Source organism: Sorex fumeus, unplaced genomic scaffold, assembly GCF_029834395.1.
Source record: "Sorex fumeus unplaced genomic scaffold, SorFum_2.1 ptg000017l, whole genome shotgun sequence".
Classification (NCBI taxonomy): domain Eukaryota; kingdom Metazoa; phylum Chordata; class Mammalia; order Eulipotyphla; family Soricidae; genus Sorex; species Sorex fumeus.
Window position 1 is genome coordinate 1,090,198 of NW_026606074.1, and position 17,895 is coordinate 1,108,092.

At 42.1% G+C, this 17,895-nt stretch overlaps 1 protein-coding gene across 1 annotated transcript; it reads right to left on the reverse strand.

The window, feature by feature from the left end:
- Positions 1-9,020: 9,020 nt before the first annotated feature.
- Positions 9,021-9,947, reverse strand: LOC130021523 (olfactory receptor 1019-like). Its single transcript, XM_056112282.1, has one exon. It carries the CDS (start codon positions 9,945-9,947, stop codon positions 9,021-9,023), a length of 927 nt encoding a protein of 308 aa, XP_055968257.1.
- Between the last annotated feature and the right edge of the window lie 7,948 nt (positions 9,948-17,895).

A 17,895-nucleotide genomic window follows, 5' to 3' on the forward strand; every position in this document is an offset into this window, starting at 1 on the left:
AGCATGCTGAAAGTAGACTATAGACCAAACATGATTGTCACCCAATGCCTCTTTTGCAAACCACAACCCAATAAGAGAGAACAAAAGGGAATGCCCTGCCACAGAGTCAGGGTGGGATGGGAGGGATAAGGGGTGGGAAGTATACTGGGATTCGTGGTGGTGGGAAGTGGGCACTGGTGGAAGGATGGGTATTTGATCATTGTATAATTGAAACCCAAGAACAAAAATTTGTAACTCTATAACTGTATCTCATGGTGTCTCACTAATAAAAATTTTTAAAAAAAGAAAAAAAGAATGTTTTCTTCTTTAAATGGAATAAAAACACCCATTTTATCTGACTAATTCCTGGCCCTGCAAATATTTTAAAATAAACGGAGATGGGACAAGGTAAACATGAGACTTAGAAATAGCTGTTTTATCTCTGTGAACCAGGCAGACTAATCGGCCTGGTAGTCACTCACTCACTTTTTGCATGCAAGCTGGTCCAATGATCAGATGGGAAGAAACCCTCCTTTATTAAGTCACAGGGTCAGCAGCCTGCTGGGAAGGAAAAAGGCAGAGATGTGCATGGTTCTAGCTGATTCTCGACATCTCTAATAAATAGTCTGCTTTGTAGAACGTGGAAGTCCACTGGGGAGAATAGAGCAGTGTGTGCTGCCTCTCTCTCTCTCTCTCTCTCTCTCTCTCTCTCTCTCTCTCTCTCTCTCGCTTGCCCAGGGAATATTTCTTGTACCTGCCACAGGAGAATTTTAGGGGCATTTCTGGATTATTTAAAGAGGCTCTCTAGGGGCCGTAAAAAATGAAAATAATGCCCACAGACAAGACTTACAATACAGAATACTTAGATGCTGCTGTATAAGAGTTCATGGAAGAACTTGGCAGACTGCAGATGTGTTCATCTGGAGGGATTTCAGAAATTCACACACGCACAACACATACACACTCAGGTGACTAATACATATTTGCTTAAATTTTAAGTGAGGTTTCAATTTCTATGCAAGTATGTGTGTGCACAAATGAGAGACTTTAGAACTCAAGAAAGTTTTATGGTATAAAGATGTTCCTGAAACAATGACCCTAATGAAGATAAAGAACAGGAGAGGTTACTTGTGTTCCTCAGTCCTCCTCAGCCCCTTATTCACTGCCCCCAGGAAAACCCTTATCCCCATAGCTATAAATGCATTTTTATCTGCTGCTTTCTTTTTTGACTCACATTTTATATGTGAGATTCATTCCTGTTGTTGTGTGTGTTGTATTTGTACCTTTTTTCTTTATAGAAGTAGCACTGTCCTCCTGTTGTTCATCGATTTGCTTGAGGGGGCACCAGTAATGTCTCACAACAAACCCAGTGTTTTGTTTGTTTGTTTGTTTGTTTGCTTTTTGGGTCTTCTCACCCAGCAATGCAGAGGAGTTACTCCTGGCTCATGCACTCCGGAATTACTCCTGGTGGTCCTCAGGGGATCATATGGGATGCTGGGAATCAAATCCAGGTCACCCGTGTGAAAGTAAGTACCCTGCCTGCTGTGCTATTGCTCCAGCCCCAGAAGTCAGATATTGTTAATAATTTATTGAAATAAGATCCCTCAATTTATGTGCCCATTTTCATGAAATTTTCCCACTTTGAGCTTGTGTGTGGTTAGGAATGTTCTCAAGCCTCTTTTTGTGGTCATATATGCATTCTGTGGGTGGGATATGGAAGAATGTAATTAATAAGTCATGGTAGGTGCTAGATGTGTGTGCTCAGTTTTCGACACACAGTGACATAATTTTCAGTGAAATGGTTGCTGAAAAAGAAGAAGTAGTATATTGTTGAAAACATAAGAGAGCTCATAGTATCATTTAGTTGCTGCAACTTCCCAAACTGTAAAATCTTGGACTTGAAATGATTTTATTGGTTGTTTATGGAGACAAGTAGAGACTTTGCAAATGTTCAAAAGTAAAAACATCTGGGATGATGTTCAAAAGTAAAAATGCAAAGGACTCCTAAGCCACATCTCACTGGTAGGGATCAAGTGTTTGGTGCTCATCTTATTAAAATGACATCCTATTAATTAACCCTGAAAATCCCTGTTACGAATTAGGTATGTGGTGGTGTTAGATCCAGCATTTCACAGCAATAGGAAAGGCTCAGCCTGATGAAACTAGCTCATGGACATATTGTGCATTTATATGTAGGCAGATGTGAGACTTCATCCACTCTGGTGTAGAAGAAATGGGGGCCTAGAGAAATTAACCTGGGGTTCACCCAACTGCTATCAAAGTTGAGGAATGTGCTTACAAGTATTTTTATGGCTTTCTGGGACTCACCTGGATATGTGCAGGGGTTACTCCTGGCTTTTCATTCAGGAATTACCCCTAGCGGTGCTCGGGATTATAAGGGATGCTGGGAATCGAACCCGGGTTGGCTGCGTGCAAGACAAAGACCCTACCTGCTGTACTATTGCTCCAGCCACATCAAGTGTTTTTTAAATGTTTTTTTAAACCTTAGTGGAAATTCAGTAGTTGGCCTTTTTTTCCATATTCTAAAGCTGCAGAAATAAAGCAGGAGGATTTATAGTTGATGAATTGGAGGACTTTGTATTGAGAAATGCTTACGGTGGGAAATTTCGTACATAACTTTGCCCTATTTAAAAATGGTGACCATATATTTGATCATTATATAATTGAAACCCAAGCACAAAAATGTGTAAGACTGCAACTGTGCCTCATGATGTCTCACTATTAAAAATTTTTTAATAAAATAAAAAAAATGGTGACCATAATACTGAGTTGTATGAAATTAAAAAAACCAACAACTTAGTGCAGCCCTGATGTGCAGTCAGAAGTTGCTAAAGGAAGGGACTGATTAAGGAAGGCTGATCATGATTAGAAGGAAGGAAGGCTCAGACTCATGCATGACAGTGGTACCAGGAGTTACAGTCTTCGGGGAACTGACTCTTCACTCTCATTTAAATGAGATGAGGCTGGACCCAGTTGTGTGCCTGCAGGTCATGGCACTGCACGGCTGCCTGAAATATGGTGCCAGACTGTATGTTTGAGTGGAGCTGTGGTGCATATTGAATACAGCCAAGAGACAAAGAGGGATGCCTAAGATGGACAGGCACAAAGTGAGGAATGTTGGAGGAGAGGTGGGCAGGCAGAGGGCAAAAGTATGCCAGAAAGGCGACTTGAGAGTCAGTAAAAGAAGAGCAGAATATAGTTTCTAAAGTGGAGAAATGAAAAAATCTCCACCAGGTTTGAGCGTGTTTTGACAAGCATAGAATAAGAGGCAAGAGTGGTAAAGATGTGGGCAGGAAAACATGGCAGCTATGTAAATACTGCGACGAGGTCAGGACCTTGGAATGAGGATACTGATCTGTCAACATTCTGTAATCTCTCTGTGCAGGAAATTGTTCCACAGGAAGTGCATGATAAATCCTCAGCATGGGGATATCAAAGGGTATTTAAAATTCAAAGTAATGGTTTCCTGAGTTTTCTTTTTTTTCTTATTAATTTTTTATTAGTGAATCACCATGAGTAATAACCACCAGTTACCGTCTTATAAACTTCCGTGCTTGCGTTTTAGTCATACAATGGTGGAGTACACACCCCTTCACCATTTTCCACCACCAGTGGTACCAGAATCCCTTTCACCACCCCTACCCCATCCCCTCTATCCCACCCTGCCTCTGTGACAGGGTATTTCTTTTGCTCTCTTTCTCCTTTTGGGTGTTGTGGTTTGTAGTAGAGGCAGTAAGTTGCCATCATGTTCGGTCTATGGTCTACTTTCAGCTAGCATCTCCCATCCCGAGTGGGCCTTTCTCGCACCCTTTTCTTGGTGTTCCCTTCTCCATCTGAACTGCCTTTTCCGCAAGCATGTGAGGCCAGCTTCTAAGCTGTAATACCAGTAATCCCCCTGGTACTTATCTCTGCTGTTCTTGGGTATTATTAGTCTTCCATTCTGTTACTTTATATGCCGCAAATGAGTGCAGTCCTTCTATGTCAGTCCCTCTCTTTATGACTCACTTCACTTAACATGACACTTTCTATGTTGATCCACCTATATGCAAATTTCATGACTTCATCTTTTCTTTTTTCAGGAGACAAGAGAAAATAGGCCTTTATTAACATAAATAAATCTGCATGCCAGATAAATTTACTCTGTCTTTGTAGTTGTCAGTTCTATGGACCAGGGATTTGAGTCGGGTATTTTTCATTCATTGTTGAAGACAGTATACGTTTGTGTTCTGGCTTTTATTATCACTGAAAAAAAAAGCAAACCTGATTTGATGTATAAATCAAAGAATTATGTCATATGAAAACTTACTACTCTTTTTGAAACCTATTTAGAAACAGTTTTCATGAAAAAATGATGTTTGGTTTTCTTTTTCATTAAAATTTTTATTAATGAATCACCATGAGGTACAGTTGTAGACTTACAAGTTTTTTTGCTTGCGTTTCAGTTATAGAATGATTGAGTACCCATCCCTCCCCAGTGCCCATTCTTCACCACCAATGATCTCAGTATCCTTGCCCCCCATCCCCCCCATGCCGTCCTTCCTCTGTGGCAGGGCATTCCATTTTGTTCTCTCTCTCCTTTTGGGTGCTGTGCTTTGCAGAATAGGCATTGAGTGGCAATCCTCCTCGGTCTATAGTCTACTTTCAGCACGTATCTCCCATCCTCGGAGGATCCTCCCAACACCCTTTACTTGGTGCTCCCTTCTCTATCGGAGCCGCATTTCCCCCTAGCATGTGCTGCTGGCCCCCAAGCCATGGAGTGAGCCTCCTGGTACTTATCTCGACTACTCTTGGATGTTAGTCTCCCATTTTGTAACTTTATATTCCCCAGATGAATGCAGTCTTTCTATGTCTGTTCCTCTCTTTCTGACTCCTTTCACTTAGCATGATACTTTCCATATAGTACCGCTTGTATGTAAATTTCATGACTTCATCTTTCCTAACAGCTGCTTGGTATTCCATTGTGTAGATGTACCAAAGTTTCTTTAACCAGTCATCTGTTCACGGGCACTCGTGTTTTTTCCAGATTCTGGCTATTGTAAACAGTGCTGCAGTGAACATACAAGTGCAGATGTCATTTCTATACAACCTCATACAACTTCTCTGAGGGTCATCCCGATTGCCCCCTGCCATCCTCCAGCGCCACTTCTGGTTTTCTAGAGGAAGAAAAAAAAAACAGATCTCCTTTGTTTTCTGATGAGCCTTTGTCTGTCCTGGAGGAAGTGGCATGTAATCCATGTAGAGGGGAATTTGTTCCATGTAGTATTTATTGTCAGCCATGGAAATAAGAGGTTGTGATGCTTTAAGTGTCTATTTGAGCTAAAACTGAAGGTGAGAGTGCATGGAACTGGGTTTCATGTGCTAAATGTCACCTTTATTTTGGAAGTGGCAGGAGTCACCAGAAGGATTCTATTTTAAGGGTACATGTAAGGATCCACAAAATGAAAGTACAGCTTTCTATTTTGACAGTTTGGACGAGAACAACTAGAAGGGAAATAATAGGTGACATTTATTGTATAGCAAGGATTCTATACAACAGAGTATTTTAAATTTTTGTTTATTTTTGTTTTCTGTGTCTCTGATCATGGAGTTGAGTCACTGAAGACTTTGATCAGCTGCTGCTGGGGAAGGCTTTGCTGCTCAGATCAGAGGAGAGAAGCATGCTTCAGCATTGATACCCTGACCTACCTCTTTAGCTACCTGTCAAGTTGTATATGGAGGGCTACCATGTCAAAGTTGGTTGGGTAAAGAATTCTTTTAAGAAAAAAGGTGAACTTGGAAATCAACTGTAGCACTGTAGCACTGTCCTCCCGTTGTTCATAGATTTGCTCAAGCGGGCACCAGTAACGTCTCCATTGTGAGGCCTTTTGTTACTATTTTTGGCATATCGAATATGCCACGCAGAGCTTGCCAGGCTCTGCCACACAGGTGGGATACTCTCAGTAGCTTGCCGGGCTCTCCGAGAGGGACGGAGGATCGAACCCAGGTTGGCCGCATGCAAGGCAGTCACCTTACCCACTGTGCTATTGCTCCAGTCTGGAAATCAGCTGAACTGGATAATTATTGTACTTCACCCAGAGAAGATGTCACAAATCGCAGACTAAGAAAATACATCATGTTATATTCAGTAATAAACTTAGGGGTTCTTATTTAAGAACCTGGGGAGCAATCATATTGAGAAAGAAAAAGATACAATAGTAACGCCTGTCAATTTTCAGAGAGGCAGAACCATTCTATATCTGCATAGTCAAACAGGATTCCTTTTTCACCACATTCCTGCCAACACTGGTTATTTCCAGTCTTTTTTTGATATATGCCATACTCAGTGGTTTGTGATGATATCTCACTGTCATTTTTACTTGCATTTACAAGTAATGAGTGATGATGATTGTTTTTTCATATGCCGATAAGCAGAAAGTATGTCATCTTCAGGGTAGTGTCTGTTCATCTCTTTCAAAGGTTTTTTGTCGTCTTTTTTTATTTAATGCGATTGAGGTTTTGTGTGTGTGTGTGCCAGCTTATATGCCAGCAGTTTATCTGATGTTTAGTGTGCAAGTATTTTCTCCCATTCAGTAGTGTGTCTTTCAATTTAGCCAGTATTTATTTTGCCATGCAAAATATTCTTAGTTTGATGTTATACCACTTGTTTGTTTTTATTTTCATTGTCTCTGGTAATGGAGTTGAATCACTGAAGACATCTCTGATATCAGTATCCTGGAGAGGTCTGCCTATGTTTCCTCAATGATTTCTTGGAGTCTGATCTGATCTTAAGGCCTTTAATCTGCTTGCATTCATTTTGTATGTGGTGTAAGATATGGATACAATTTCAATTTTTATATGTGCTATCCAGTTTTCCCACTACCACTTGTTGAAGAGACATTCCTTGTTCCACTTTGTGTATGCAGTTGGTTTATCATAGACTAAATATACATATCTAGGGGGATATAAGTTCATTTTCTTTGCTCTGACAGTCTATTCTTATACTAGTATTACACTGTTTTGATTACTGTAGTTCGATAGTATGACTTAAAATTGGGCAATGCCGTGGGGAGGCTTCTGTAACAACTAAGAACTTTCTTATGACTCAGAAATTCTGTTTCTTGGCAGCTGTCCTAAGGACAAAAAAGCATTACTTTGAAACGATGTGTGAATATCTACGTTCATTGCAGTTGACATGGACAAAATTCAAATGTCTAACAGAAAACGACCTGATAAATAATTTGTGGTATGGAAAAGGGCAAGTGGTAAGGACGATGGTATCATGGTGGATAGAGAATTAAAGTACTGGTGGGGAATTAGTGTAGTATCTCTGCATCTGTAAAAGAGTGACTTAAGATAGTATTGTAGACGATGGTGCACTAATTAAATAAAAATAATATAAAGTATTGCCCTTACAGAAAAAAGATGGTGTGTGTGTATATGTCTGTGTGTCTGTGTGTGTTCGTGAGTGTATGCAAACTGTAGACTACTCTGAAACTATTGAATGGTGAAATCTTGCTGTTTTCTATAACTTGGGTGGAACTGGCGGACATCATGTTAAGTCAGAGGGAGAAGAAAAAATGCCAAATGATCTCGTTCATTGAGCATATAGTGAAAAATTAAGGACTGGACAATATTTAGGGAGGACAGACTCTGAATTTTGAACGGAAAACTGGGATCACCACGTAGTGTGGGGTGGAAAAAGAAGCAAGCTAGGGCTGACAGAAAGATCATGGTGGAAGGTCTTTGGCACTTTGGTGGTGGTGATGGTGAAGTAACATTCACCAAAACCATGGAAGTTAACACAAGTGTAACCATGATAACCTAAACAAGTAATTTAAAAAGTTAAAGAAATGGAGGGCCAGGCCATGTGTAGTGAAATGAAAATGAAAGCCATATCATAGTTGGGGCAGTATTGGAAATTTAGCAGTAGGGGGCATTGCACAAGGATGATGATGAACACTTGAGAATTAAAACAGTAACAAGTGAATTCTTCCACATACATTAAATAGATGAAATGAATAGCATAAAAAAAGTTGTGCTGTCAATGGAGTACTATGTAGCAGTTAGAAAAAATGGTAAAGGTAAAGGTAAAGGCCCTCCCGTTGATCGTCGATTTGCTCAAGCGGGCCCAGTAACGTCTCCATTGGAGACTTTGTTGTTACTGTGTCTGGCATATCGAATACTCTCGGTAGCTTGCCCGGCTCTCCGAGAGGGGCGGAGGAATCGAACTCGGGTCGGCCATGTTGGCCGCGTGTAAGGCGAACGCCCTACCGCTGTGCTATCGCTCCAGAAAAAATGAAGTCATGAAATTTACATACAAGTGGTACTACATGGAAAATATTATGCTAAGCGAAATGAGTCAGAAAGAGAGGGACACACATAGAAAGATTGCATTCATCTGGGTAACATAAAGTAACAAAATAAGAGACTAACACCCAAGATCAGCTGTGATAAATATCAGGTTGTTCACTCCATGGCTTAGAGGCCAGCTGCACACTCTAGGGGTAAAGGCAGCTCAAATAGAGAAGGGAGCACCAAATAAAGGGTGCTGGAAAGATCTGCCCAGGATGGGAGATGCCTGCTGAAAGTAGTATATGAATCGAACACGATTGCCACACATTGTCTCTTCTGCAGACCACAGCACCCAAAAGGAGAGATAGAACAAAAGGGAGTGCCCTGCCACAGCGGCAGGGTGGGATGTGGGATGGGGAGTGGGAGGGATACTGGGATTGGTGGGGGTGAGAATGGGCACTGGTGGTGGGATGGATACTCGATCATTGTATAACTGAAACCCAAGCACAACTTGTAAGTCTACACCTGTACCTCATGCTGTTTCACTCATAAACAAAAAAGTTGTGCTGCATTATGAGAATCCATAAGTGCTGAAGGAGAATCTCCTGGAGGGAGTAACCTGCAGCATTGCAGCTGTGGGAGCAAGCCGTGTGATCCTTGGTCAGTAGTGGAGGGAGGAAGGAAGTGCTTTGACTCTGTAAGCTTTCCTTTGGCTTAGTGAAAAAGCCACCCATTGGACCTCTCAGCCCTCAGTGTTTTCTTGGGCAGTATACTCTCTGCAGGGCAGTCTTCATCTCTTTGTTCCTCAGACAGTAGATAACAGGGTTCAAGGTCGGGGTAAGAACAGAGTAAAAGATAGATGCCAGGCGTCCATGAGTTGCGGAATACCGGGAGGCTGGCCTCAGGTACATGAAACTTCCTGTTCCATAAAACAAGAGAACTGTGGTCAGATGAGAGCAGCAGGTGGAGAAGGCCTTCCACCTTCCGTCCACAGAGGGGATCTGTACAATGGTGGAGATGATCCTGGCGTAGGAGAGGACTGTGAGGGCAAAGGAGCTCATGATGGTGCAGCTGCTGACAGCAAAGCCGACGACCTCATGGAGGTGGTAGTCAGTACAGGAGAGTCTCATGACAGGAGGAATGTCACAGAAAAAGTGTTCGATGATGTTGGGCCCACAGAGAGGGAGGGAGAAGGTGTTGGCTGTGTGGAAAGCTGAGTAGATGGCACCACTCACCCAGGCCATGACAACCAGCTCACAGCAAAGTTGGTGGTCCATCATGGCACCATATTGCAGAGGCCTGTAGATGGCCAAGCAGCGGTCATAGGCCATTGCAGTAAGTAAGAAGCACTCGGTCGAACTGAGCATAATGAATGTGTAGAGCTGAGCTACACATTCGAGGTAGGAAATGACCCCAGAGCCCATGAGAGTTGTGACCAGAGCCTTGGGAATAGTGACTGAGGTGTAGCATGTGTCCAGGAAAGACAGATTCTTTAGGAAGAAGTACATGGGCGTGTGGAGACGGCCTTCAGAAATCACAGCTATGATAATGGAAAGGTTTCCCAGGAGGCCAAACAGGTAGACAAACAAGAAAAAGATGACAGACACAATTCTCAGTGCAGGGTCATCTGAAAAGCCTCTGAGGATGAACTGAGTCACACTGGTCTGATTGGACATCTTTGCTGTTTCGAAGTCTCATACAGGTGCAGGAGCTGCAGAGAGCTAAGAAGAAGCAGTTTGAGACATGTCTGTGCAGGCCCCTTGTTTACGAAAGCCCATCTCCTGACCACAGAAAAGGGGTGCCCTTCCAGCAGATTTTTAAAATAGTAATACTTCTGTGATTCAGAGCCATGTTCAGCAGCCAGTTTCCATTCATTTCAGGGGCCTGGTCTGACCACATTTTTTTTCTAAGTGTATTCCTTAGGAAAGAGAGGGACAGGGACAGCAAGAGAGAGAAATGAACTGCTCCCGGAGATTTCTTCCTTTCCCTCCTCTTTCTCCTGCCTCTCATTTATGCCCTAGCCTCTCACCAGTAACAACTTGCGTCTAATCCCCTGCCTTCCTAAAAACTGGCATTGTGAGGGATCTTTCTTTGAGAAAATGCTATATTAAAACAATAGTACTTCCATGAAGCAGTAATTCCTGAGTGCATAGCCAGGAGTAACCCCTGAGCATCGCCAAGTATGACCCAAAAAGCAAAAATAACTAAATAAAAATAATAGAAATAACTACCCAGTCACTTCCATTCTTTTAATTCTGTGTATTCAAGTATCCCAAATACCATTTGTCTTTTTTTCCTAACATAGGTGTTTTTTCCCCACACACACCGTTATTAGCTTTAATTCCTCCTCTTGGGACTTGTCTGCTTACTGATCAAGTCTGCAGTTCTTCCCATTCAACATTCATTAGACTGTGATCTCTGTCCCAGTGTTCATGACCCTTGTGTGTTTCCCTACATGCAATGCAAACTGCACCCTTCCTATGCACCCAGTTCTCTCCAGTCCCCACACTTTTTCTTAGATAGTTCCTTCAGTTAACACCCACCACCGCTTTCCTGTGTCTTCTCATATTCATTGGTGCCACTGTCAAAGTAGAGGCATTCTGCGAGCTTTCCTGCCAGAGGTGAGGAAATTGCCTCTTTGAACCATCTTGATGCCCGGTTTTCCCCTCCTCACTCCTGACACATCAGGGCTGCTCTTTAGATATATTCCAGCTTTTAAAGATACAATGACAGTGTCCTCACTCCTAGATAACATAATGACACATTTTGCCATCCAGCTGCTTTGTTCTTTCTGTGTCCATGCCGTTTTGAGCATGAACAGTGCTTTGTGTTTTCTCTCGATGGGCTGTCAGTGGCTCTGTGCACTCAATAGTGAATAAACAGAGGAGTCCAACAGAAAGTGTTAAGTGGTGTTCACACTGTGATGTTCACCTTCAGATATTAATTAGGCCTTGGGAATGATTCTTTCTGAGAGAGGTTCTTAGTCATGCTTTTTTTTTTCTTTTTGGGTCACATCTGGCGAAACACAGTGGTTATTCCTGGCTCTGCATTGAGGAATTATGCCTGGCAGTGCTCCGGGGACCATATAGCATGCTGGGAATCGACCCCAGGTGGCCGCATGCAAGGAAAACACCCTACCCTCTGTACTATTGCTCCAGCCCCGGTTCTAGTCATGCTTGCTACCAGCAAGCAGCCTTAAACCATTTCAGCAGTCACTGATACCATCCTGTGTGGTACATATATTGAAATCTCTTTGTGGTTAGAGAAACTTGTTCTGAGAACTTCCTGATTGTATCTGCTACTGCAGAGCCATATCTGCCAACTCAGAACTGCGTCTGCTACCTCGCAGTTGCGGGGCTGGAGAATCAAGGCATCACCTATTTCCTAAATGGGATGGAGCTGAGGAGGAGCCTCTTCCTATGGAGGAGAACAGATTCAGCTGGTCCCAGACACTCCAGGAGTCACCAGGACAGGTGTAGCCCAGACAGACCTGGTCCCTCAATCCTGCAGCAGTTAGACTGCTGCTTTCACTGTTGAGAGAGCTGGAGAAGGTGACTGGTGGGTGATTATGGCTCTCCCATGGTGTTTGGGACCGAAGTCATCTGCAGGATGGGCAGACCTGTTACCAAGGTTACTTACGTAAGTTTATTAATATAGGTTTACCTGTTATAATTTTACTTCTCCAGAGAAATGGCTATTAGAGATACTTGCTGAGATTCTGGTGGTGAATTTATAAATATTTTGATGTAGGCTTGTGAATATTAAACCTTCTAAGAAGTTCTCAAACGTATTTAGTCTGCTACTCCCTTTTCAGAAAATAATTTTGCAACATCCCTGGAAATACACTTTGTTTCCTGCTATTTTTTTGCCCTCACACATGGTGGTGCTTGGCATCTATTCCTCATTTGTGCTAGGGACCCTTCTATGTACAGAGCAAGCACTTTAACTTTGTACTGTATCTGTTTCCTGGAAATGTGCCGTCGAGTGAGAGGACAGAGAGCACTTCTCAATTACACCCAATGATACAACCCCTGGGTCTGTTCAAAATACCTCCAAGAGCCTGACTGCTCAGGTTAGGAAATTGTAGACAGTGAATGCCACTTCAATAGAAATGTTTGTTGACATTAGCATTTACTAGGTCCCCTCGCAGAAGATCTGTTTAAGGCCAGAGGTATAAAGAATGCCAGGTGTACTCTGAATATTATACTGAAAATGAAAGAAAACCTAGGAATTTGAAAAGTCGAAAGAAAGCCGAATCATTTGGGTAAGCAGGCTAACACTCTTATTTTCTTATTTTCCAAATCTATATAGCATATTACAAGTACATGCTGCCAAAGAGGTTTAACCATAAAAATTAATCATGGCACCAAATATGAAAGATGTTCAAATCTTTGGCTAACTGCATAGCTCACCGTAGTAAAAACACCAAGAATGTAACAAACATTCTGTTACACACCTTACTGTGATCTTTAAAGAATCCTCTGGAAGAAAATATGAATAAATGAAGCTGGTGACAGCTGTCCCTGTGAGAGGGTATATACTTTCAGAGTACACATTGTTCAATATACTTAATACTAATGGGATGATTATATTCAATATATTTAACAAACATATTTAGCAAAGAAGTTGGAACCCTAGGTGGAGAAATAAACCATCTTACTCCCTTAGTCCAGATGAACCATGTCCCAGAAGAACTGGGGGCTCTTCACAGAGCCATGAAGTCCTCTGGTCATGCCCTCTCCTGGAGATGCAGCTGCAAGCTCTGCTTGGATGTCCAGACTCTGCCTCCCTAATTTAACCCTCTATTTGCTGGGCCAGAGACCTGAACCCCTATTACCCACAGATCTCGTGTTCAAATTCTCAGAGAAACTGCTTTTCTCTTTTAAAGGCACTCGTTTTTTGTGGTTTAAATGTTTTTCTTCATTGCTCTTGGAATTATAATACTGTTAATTATACTTTTATGCATACATTATTCCCCAAATACACTCATCACCAGGGTGCCCACTTCCCTCCAACAGTGACCTAATTTCCTCTGGCATGAAAGCTCAGTTCAGTAGACAAGATCTCCAATTACAGTGACTTTGGGATAGAAAGTTTTTTTTTGAATGATTCCTTTTTATTAAGTTCAAAAATGCAGTTTTGGTCTCTGGATGCTGGATATGGTGGAACCATCCTTATGTTCAAAAAGAAAGAAGAATGTTTTCTTTTTAAAATGGAATAAAAACACCCATTTTATCTGACTAATTCCTGGCCCTGCAAATATTTTAAAATAAACGGAGATGGGACAAGATAAACATGAGACTTAGTAATAGAAATAGATGTTTTATCTCTGTGAACCAGACTGACTGATCGGCCTGGTAGTCACTCACTCACTTTTGGCATGCAAGGTGGTCCAGTGGTCAGATGGGAAGAAACCCTCCTTTATTAAGTCACAGGGTCAGCAGCCTGCTGGGAAGGAAAAAGGCAGAGATGTGCATGGTGCTAGCTGAATTCGCAGCATCTCTATTAAATAGTCTTCTTTGTGGAACGTGGATGTCCACTGGGGAAAATACAGCAGTGTGTGCTGCCTCTCTCTCTCTCTCTCTCTCTCTCGAGAGAACTTGCCCAGGGAATATTTCTTGTACCTGCCACAGGAGAATTTTAGGGGCATTTCTGGATTATTTTAAGAGGCTCTCTAGGGGCCATAAAAATGAAAATAATACCCACTGACAAGGCTTACAAAACAGAATACTTAGATCCTGCTGCATAAGAGTTCATAGAAGAACCTGGCAGACTGCCGATGTGTTCATCTGGAGGGATTTCAGCAATACACATGCACACACACAACACACACCCACACACATTCAGGTGACTGATACATATTTGCTTAAATTTTAAGTGAGGTTTCTGTTTTTTTTTGGAAGTATGTGTGTACACAAATGAGAGACCTTGATCACTTGATCACTTGACATCCCGTTAATTGATTTGCTCGAGTGGCGCCAGTAACGTCTCTATTCGTCCCTGTCACTTGCTAGTGTAACCCAATAGAGTCTGTTCATTCTAGGAACACAAAGAGCCTCAAACCGATTGTTCAGGGTCTTGACGAAGAAGTCTGACCATGTTGTAGGTGGGAAGCCTTGGGGTGTTTTGATGTCCCGTGAAATCCAGTCGTTAATGACCCTAGTCCAGCGGTTATCTCCAAATCTCGTTTCATGTCCAGCCCATCTGATTTTTGATTCCTTGGCAAACGAGACAGCATCTCTGTTAATAGTAATTACAATGGGTCTCATCCCCCTGACCCTGAAGGAGAGATATTAGAACTCAAGAAAGTTTTTATGATATAAAGATGTGAGATTCATTCCTGATGTTGCGAGCATTGTATTTGTACCTTTTCTCTTTTTAGAAGTACAGCTTTTTTTTTCTTTTTGGGTACAACTAGTGATGCACGACGTTACTCTTGGCTCATGCACTCAGGAATTACTCCAGCCGGTGCTTGGGGACAATACGGGATGCTGGGAATCGAAACTAGGTTGGCCGAGTGAAGGCAAGTACCCTATCTGCTGTGCTCTTGCTCCAGCCCCAGAAGAACAGTTATTGTTGACAATATTATTAAAAGAAGATACCTCAATTTATGTACCCATTCTCATGAAGTGTTCCCACTTTGAGATTGTGTATGGTTAGGAATGTCCTCAAGCATCTTTTCGTGGTCATATATGCATTCTGGGGGAGGGATATAAAAGAATGTAATTAATAGGTCATGTTAGATGCTAGATGTGTGTGCTCAGTTTTGATACACGGTGACATAATTTTCTGTGAAGGGCTTGCTGAAAAGAGGAAGTAGTTTGTTAGTGAAAACACAGTAGAGCTCACAGTATCATTTAGTTGCTGTAACTTCCCAAACTGTAAATTCTTGATCTTGAAATGATTTTATTGGTTGTTTATGGAGACAAGTAGAGACTTTGCAAATGTGAGCTCCTGGGATGATGTTCAAAAGTAAAAATGCAAAGGACTTCTAAGCCACATCTGACTTGTGGGGATCAAGTGTTTGGTGCTCATCTTATTAAAATGACATCCTATTAATTAACCCTGAAAATCCTTGTTACGAATTAGGTATGTGGTGGTGATCCAGCATTTCACAGCAATAGGAAAGGTTCAGTCTGATGAAGCAAGCTCAAGGGCACATTGTGCATTGGTATGTAGGCAGATGTGAGACTTCATCCACTCTGGTATAGAAGAAATGGGGGGCCCAGAGAAAATAACTTGGGGTTCACCCAACTGCTGTCAAAGTTGAGAAATGTGCTTACAAGTATTATTTTTTGGCTTTTTGGGTCTCACCTGGCTATGTACAGGGGTTACTCCTGGATCTGCATTCAGGAATTACCCCTGATGGTGCTCAGGGTACCATAAGGGATGCTGGGAATTGAACCCGGGTCGGCTCCGTGCAAGGCAAACGCCCTACGCACTGTGCTATTGCTCCAGCTACCACAAGTAATTTTTTAATGATTTTTTTAACCTTAGTGGAAATTCAGTAGTTGGTCTTTTTTCCATATTCTGAAGTTTCAGGAATCAATCAGGAGGATTTATGGTTGGTGATTTGGAGGACTTGGTATTCACAAATGCCTAAGGTGGGAAATGTCCTACATAACTTTGCCCTATTTAATAATGGTGACCATAATACTCAGTTGTATGAAAAAAAACCCAAGAACTTAGTGCAGCCCTGATGTGCAGTCAGAAGTTACTAAAGGAAGGGACTGATTAAGGAAGGCTGATCATGATTAGAAGGAAGGAAGGCTCAGACTCATGCATGACAGTGGTACCAGGAGTAACAGTCTTCGGGGAACTGACTCTTCATTCTCATTTAAATGAGATGAGGCTGGACCCAGTTGTGTGCCTGCAGGTCATGGCACTGCACGGTTGCCTGAAATATGGTGCCAGACTGTATGTTTGAGTGGAGCTGTGGTGCATATTGAATACAGCCAAGAGACAAAGAGGGATGCCTAAGATGGACAGGCACAAAGTGAGGAATGTTGGAGGAGAGGTGGGCAGGCAGAGGGCAAAAGTATGCCAGAAAGGCGACTTGAGAGTCAGTAAAAGAAGAGCAGAAAATAGTTTCTAAAGTGGAGAAATGAAAAAATCTCCACCAGGTTTGAGCGTGTTTTGACAAGCATAGAATAAGAGGCAAGAGTGGTAAAGATGTGGGCAGGAAAACATGGCAGCTATGTAAATACTGCGACGAGGTCAGGACCTTGGAATGAGGATACTGATCTGTCAACATTCTGTAATCTCTCTGTGCAGGAAATTGTTCCACAGGAAGTGCATGATAAATCCTCAGCATGGGGATATCAAAGGGTATTTAAAATTCAAAGTAATGGTTTCCTGAGTTTTCTTTTTTTTTCTTATTAATTTTTTATTAGTGAATCACCATGAGTAATAACCACCAGTTACCGTCTTATAAACTTCCGTGCTTGCGTTTTAGTCATACAACGGTGGAATACACACCCCTTCACCATTTTCCACCACCAGTGGTACCAGAATCCCTTTCACCACCCCTACCCCATCCCCTCTATCCCACCCTGCCTCTGTGGCAGGGTATTCCTTTTGCTCTCTTTCTCCTTTTGGGTGTTGTGGTTTGTAGTAGAGGCAGTAAGTTGCCATCATGTTCGGTCTATGGTCTACTTTCAGCTAGCATCTCCCATCCCGAGTGGGCCTTTCTCGCACCCTTTTCTTGGTGTTCCCTTCTCCATCTGAACTGCCTTTTCCGCAAGCATGTGAGGCCAGCTTCTAAGCTGTAATACCAGTAATCCCCCTGGTACTTATCTCTGCTGTTCTTGGGTATTATTAGTCTTCCATTCTGTTACTTTATATGCCGCAAATGAGTGCAGTCCTTCTATGTCAGTCCCTCTCTTTATGACTCACTTCACTTAACATGACACTTTCTATGTTGATCCACCTATATGCAAATTTCATGACTTCATCTTTTCTTTTTTCAGGAGACAAGAGAAAATAGGCCTTTATTAACATAAATAAATCTGCATGCCAGATAAATTTACTCTGTCTTTGTAGTTGTCAGTTCTATGGACCAGGGATTTGAGTCGGGTATTTTTCATTCATTGTTGAAGACAGTATACGTTTGTGTTCTGGCTTTTATTATCACTGAAAAAAAAAGCAAACCTGATTTGATGTATAAATCAAAGAATTATGTCATATGAAAGCTTACTACTCTTTTTGAAACCTATTTAGAAACAGTTTTCATGAAAAAATGATGTTTGGTTTTCTTTTTCATTAAAATTTTTATTAATGAATCACCATGAGGTACAGTTGTAGACTTACAAGTTTTTTGCTTGCGTTTCAGTTATAGAATGATTGAGTACCCATCCCTCCCCAGTGCCCATTCTTCACCACCAATGATCTCAGTATCCTTGCCCCCCATCCCCCCCATGCCGTCCTTCCTCTGTGGCAGGGCATTCCATTTTGTTCTCTCTCTCCTTTTGGGTGCTGTGCTTTGCAGAATAGGCATTGAGTGGCAATCCTCCTCGGTCTATAGTCTACTTTCAGCACGTATCTCCCATCCTCGGAGGATCCTCCCAACACCCTTTACTTGGTGCTCCCTTCTCTATCGGAGCCGCATTTCCCCCTAGCATGTGC